The sequence below is a fragment of the Hypomesus nipponensis genome, chromosome 2 (assembly GCF_054491055.1).
Source record: "Hypomesus nipponensis isolate SF chromosome 2, ASM5449105v1, whole genome shotgun sequence".
Classification (NCBI taxonomy): Eukaryota; Metazoa; Chordata; class Actinopteri; order Osmeriformes; family Osmeridae; genus Hypomesus; species Hypomesus nipponensis.
In genome coordinates, this window is record NC_140362.1 from 21,760,001 (window position 1) to 21,765,000 (window position 5,000).

At 51.4% G+C, this 5,000-nt stretch overlaps 2 protein-coding genes across 2 annotated transcripts in view; both read right to left on the minus strand.

The window, feature by feature from the left end:
* Positions 1-571, minus strand: part of cyp11c1 (cytochrome P450, family 11, subfamily C, polypeptide 1) — a 7,873-nt gene extending 7,302 nt beyond the window's left edge. The window contains exons 1-2 of the mRNA XM_084668915.1: positions 297-571; positions 1-77 (exon numbers count right to left, since the gene is read on the minus strand). The exon at positions 1-77 is cut by the window's left edge and continues 79 nt beyond it. Coding sequence (XP_084525041.1) covers positions 1-77; positions 297-571 — 352 coding nt within the window. The remainder of the gene's footprint in view (positions 78-296) is intronic.
* A 306-nt stretch (positions 572-877) lies between these two features.
* On the minus strand, positions 878-4,524 carry LOC146301614 (complexin-3-like). The gene is made up of 5 exons (XM_084668922.1): positions 4,492-4,524; positions 3,281-3,427; positions 2,979-3,171; positions 2,503-2,590; positions 878-2,195 (listed from the first exon to the last, which is right to left on the minus strand). Exons 3-5 carry the CDS (start codon positions 3,164-3,166, stop codon positions 1,971-1,973), a joined length of 501 nt encoding a protein of 166 aa, XP_084525048.1. The 5' UTR covers positions 3,167-3,171; positions 3,281-3,427; positions 4,492-4,524; the 3' UTR covers positions 878-1,970.
* Positions 4,525-5,000: the final 476 nt, after the last annotated feature.

Genomic DNA, 5,000 nt, shown 5'->3' on the forward strand with positions numbered 1-5,000 from the left:
GGCCCTCGGAGCGGAACAACTCGCTGATGTCAGCTGGGAGGAGGATGTTCACACTGCTCTGAGTGCCCAGACGCTCCCTGGACACACACACACACACACACGCTGAACGTACCCAACACCACTACACACACACTGACCACCATGCACATGCTGAACACTGAACTGAACTCAAAGCACACTTGTACTGTATAGGGATGAATCCTTTCTCATGATCTGGACCACACTTTATACGGCTTTACTGAAAATGATCGTTGACACACAGACACACACACACACGTGTTGGTGCAGGCGTGTACCTGTAGATGGGTCCCAGGGTGTTGAAGGTTCTCTCCATGTGTTTGTGCAGCTGAGTGAAGCGATCCTCTCTCCAGAAGCGGAGCAGGTTCAGCCACCCGCTGCTGCCTGTGTGGGGGATCTCCTCGAAGCCCCGCACCCCTCCGCCCGCTCCCCTCTGCCCGGCCTGCTCCACCCCTCGCCCCGCCACCGCCCCCGCGGCCGAAACACAAAGCCCCCGCTGGGCAGCCCGCCGGCCCGCTGAACTCATAGACTCACACATCCCCCAGATCCACATGATACGGCCAGATGATGAGGTCCTTAGGCTCTCTTCTATATCCCTCCTTCCTTCCCCCGCTCCATCCCTCTCTCTTCCTCCCTCTCGTTGCTACCCCCCCCCCCCCTCCCCGTCCTCCATCTATCACAGAGCTGATAGAGGTGAGGATTTATTTCTCTCGGGGTCAAAGTTCAAGAGAACCACAACAGAGCCAAAATGTCACACTGTCTACAGTTAACACACACACACACACACACATCCTGACACAGACCCATACACAACCCAAACACACACTCAGCAAGGATAACTTTTTGTGAATGTTGGAGGAAAACGTAATCTTTAATAAAGAACACAGAAAATACAACAGAAAATGTACTTTGTTTTAGCATGACAACTTTTCTTTTTGAACAAAAAAGATTGAAACACATTGAAAGAAGTAAAGAAAAGTAAAATTTTCGGCTCATGTAAAAAACAGAATTCCAAGATTCTTCACCAAGATAGAGAAAAGAGACAGGAAGACTAGCATATTTTCTTAAAAACATAAAGAACTATTTCAAGCTACCATGTCACACATGTTCACTCATCAGTGAAACGTGCAACACCCTGAGATTCCTTCCTGTGTGTGGGGACCCCCTCACCAGGCAGACTGCGAGGAACAGGGGGACCCACTAGGTCCAGTACAGTACAATACAGTACAGTACGGTCCTAACAGTGACTACGAGAGTGTTCCACTACGAGAGACAACACCACACCATCTTCCCCTTGACATCCTCACAGATCTGTGTTCGGCCAGTCAGGAAGAGACAGATCTGTGTTCGGCCAATCAGGAAGAGACAGATCTGTGTTCGGCCAATCAGGAAGAGACAGATCTGTGTTCGGCCAATCAGGAAGAGACAGATCTGTGTTCGGCCAATCAGGAAGAGACAGATCTGTGTTCGGCCAATCAGGAAGAGACAGATCTGTGTTCGGCCAATCAGGAAGAGACAGATCTGTGTTCGGCCAATCAGGAAGAGACGAAGGGCTAGGGAGACAAACGGGCACAAATGTGGATCTCTTAAGTCTGGTTTATTCTGAACACTCCGACCCTGCAGAAGCTGCTCAGCTACAGGGTGCCATGTGATGCATCACTTCAGGACCCGTCAGCTGAAACACCCTGCACCACACTACACGCTACACGCTACACACGACACGCTACACGCTACACACTACACGCTACACGCTACACGCTTCACGCTACACGCTACACACGACACGCTACACGCTACACGCTACACGCTACACGCTACACGCTACACACTACACGCTACACGCTACAGTATAGCACACCCGATGGTGGAGGCATCAGAAGAGATTCAGATTCAGTGAGACGCAGAAAAAGAGTTTTAAAGGATGAGGCATGATGATTCAAATTGCGCCCCGATCACATGACTTTGCAGGATTCTGGATTGGCTGGCGTCGAGGTGGGTGTCTTGCTCGGCTTGCTCCCTTTGGCCACCCCCCCGTTGAACCTCAGACCTTGGAACGCGCTGAGAAGGCTGGAGCCTTTGTCCTTGGTCTTGGTCGTGGGATGTACCATTTTGGCCAGCTGTGGGGGGAGCACGAGCTTCCCTCCAACTGCTCTCCTGTGGCTGGCGTCCTTACAGTTCTAGTGAAGGATGGAGGGAAACAAGAAGCGAGGAGATGAGATCCCTCGTGTTGGACAAAGTGAGCAGCCTTAAATACGTACCCATCCGGAGCTTACCACATCTTGCAGAATAAAACAATCCCATTCTCTTAATTTCTCTCAAGTACATAGAGATCAACATAAACATGTGTGTAGCTTTCTTATTCTGTCTTCTTCGCTTTGTCACACAAACACACACACACACACACACACACACACAGACACACACACACACACACAAACACAAACACAAACACAAACACACACACACACACACACACACACTGACCTTTGAGAGTTGGTATTTTTTCCTGAAATGATCCCTCATGGCAGCTCTCTCTGCGTTCTTCTGTGCATTCAGCACCTCTCTGAGCTTCCTGCAGAGAACACAGAGACACACAGAAACACACAGTCATCCTGAATCCATGCACACTCTACAACGCACGAGTGACAAGAGTGGGATTAATGTATATAACCTCTATATAACCTCTATAATCTGAAGTGAAATGGTTACCAGTGGTGGCCAGTGTCTCAGTGCAGTAAACAGTGGGATTAATGTGCGTGTCATTGGGATGAATTACAAAAAGTGCCAAATACATATATCCTTTGTCTTAATATTCAATTTATAAAAAAATATAATTGTAAACATTTTTTAAATGAGTTTGAGAAATAAAAGTACTTCTCTACCTAAAGGCCAAAACGTAGTGTGTTGTTTGTGACGCCTTGGTGCGCCTCTCTGCCTAACCACATGGCCCGGTCACTCACCTCTCTTTCTCCATGTCAGCCAGGTAGGGGCGCGGAGGTTCCCTGCCCCTTCGCCCACCTTGTCCTCCTCCTCTGAACCTGCTCCTCTTCACCCTGCTGGACCACGTCCCTCCCTCCTTCACCCCTGACACACAGACGCTCAGCATCTTGATGGGAACCTTCAGAGATTTCTTCACCGCCGAGCTCATGGTGTCTGGTCACACAGCGTTAGGGTTAGGGTTAGGGTTAGGGTTAGCGTGAGCACGTGTCAGATAGCAGATTCAGCGTCGGACCTGAGGTCTGTATTCCAAGTGTTATTTTACCCTCAGTAGCATCCCAGGGTACACGGCTTTGTTGATTTCCTGTGTAGGAAGTTATTCCTATGGATGATCTTGTGAAACAAACACACACTTGTTTGTTGACTTGCAGACTGCTGGGTTGTTTGTCTGTAGTGACTCAGGGGTGGAGATCTGGAAGGACAAGGACACAGAGGGTCACAGCTTAAACACACACACTCACACACAGACACACACAGACACACACAGACACACACAGACACACACACACACACTCACACACAGATTCCAAATCTTTAGAGTCTTACAGTAATTGAGGCACGGAGACACAGAAAAAGGTAATGGAGCGGAAAAAACAGACATACACACACGGACACACACGGACACACACAGACACACACAGACACATACACACACGGACACACACGGACACACACAGACACACAGACACACACACACACAGACACACACGGACACACACAGACACACACAGACACACACAGAGAAGCCCTCCCCTACCAAGGCAGCCTCCACAGGTCCAAGGCTCATGCAGACAGGTTCTCAGGGCTCCTATCAGATTCCATACAGGCTAAATCCTTGGTCAGCTTCCCCCAAAAGCACAGGGCCAAAGAAAAAGAAATGAAACTAACAGCTCTCCTCGGTTCATCTGTATCTCACTTCCTCTTCTAATGACCTGTCCTCTCACTCACGAGCAAGTGCCGCTCCACTTACCTGAGGATTACCAAAGGGTTCACCTCTGTCCACCCCTCCCCCCATCCCCTCCTCTTTCTACCCCAACCTCTCCCTTCCCTTCACCTCCCCACCCCCCACGACTCACCACCCCCAGAGATTACCGTGGCAAAGCCTTAACAAGCCTGAATGTGGTTAGCAGCAGTAGGAGAGAGCCTAATGACTCACACAGGTGGAGGGAGACTTAGCGAGGCACAACAGCTGATGTCATGCTGGGTTACCCCTACCCCCTGCCCCCCTACCCCCTACCCCCCTGCCCCCCTACCCCCTACCCCCCTGCCCCCCGGAGAGGGAGCAGGCTTTCAGACATGTCCCCCTCCACCCCCTGCCTCCAATGCTAGGCACTGCATAACATGAATGCAGTCTTCTCCAGCACGATTCTGCAGTGTAGGATATCTTTCTCCCTGTCTGACCAAGGCGGCGCTTTAAGAGCAGATCTGAGAACTGCGCTGCTCCTGCCCTCCATCCTCAACCAGAAGTAATCTGACCTGAGGTCAGTCCGTGCGGCCCAGACACTAGAGGTTTGAGGCTGGGCAGATGGGCTGGAGGGCTTCAGTGGATATTCATCACTCAGGATAATGAGGACGGATGGAGAGAGGGGCTCCTGGACAGGGAGAGGGAGAGGGGTGGGAGGGGGACAGGAATACCTGGCATGTGTGCTCATGTCATAGTCCTCACACACACACACACACACACACAACATCTATCATCACTGCTTTCTTCCTTGGCCCCTCTCTCTGTCTGGCCTTGGTTTCTGACAGGTGAGGACAACATTTACGCCTTAACGAGATTCTTGAGGGAGGCTGCCAGCCAGCCAGCTGACCTACTGACTGACAGGAGGCAGGAGGCAGGAGGCAGGAGGCAGGAGGCAGGAGGCAGGAGGCAGGAGGCAGGAGGCAGGAGGCAGGAGGCAGGAGGCAGGAGGCAGGAGGCTGGAGGCAGGAGGCAGGAGGCAGGAGGCAGGAGGCAGGAGGCTGGAGGCAGGAGGCAGGAGGCT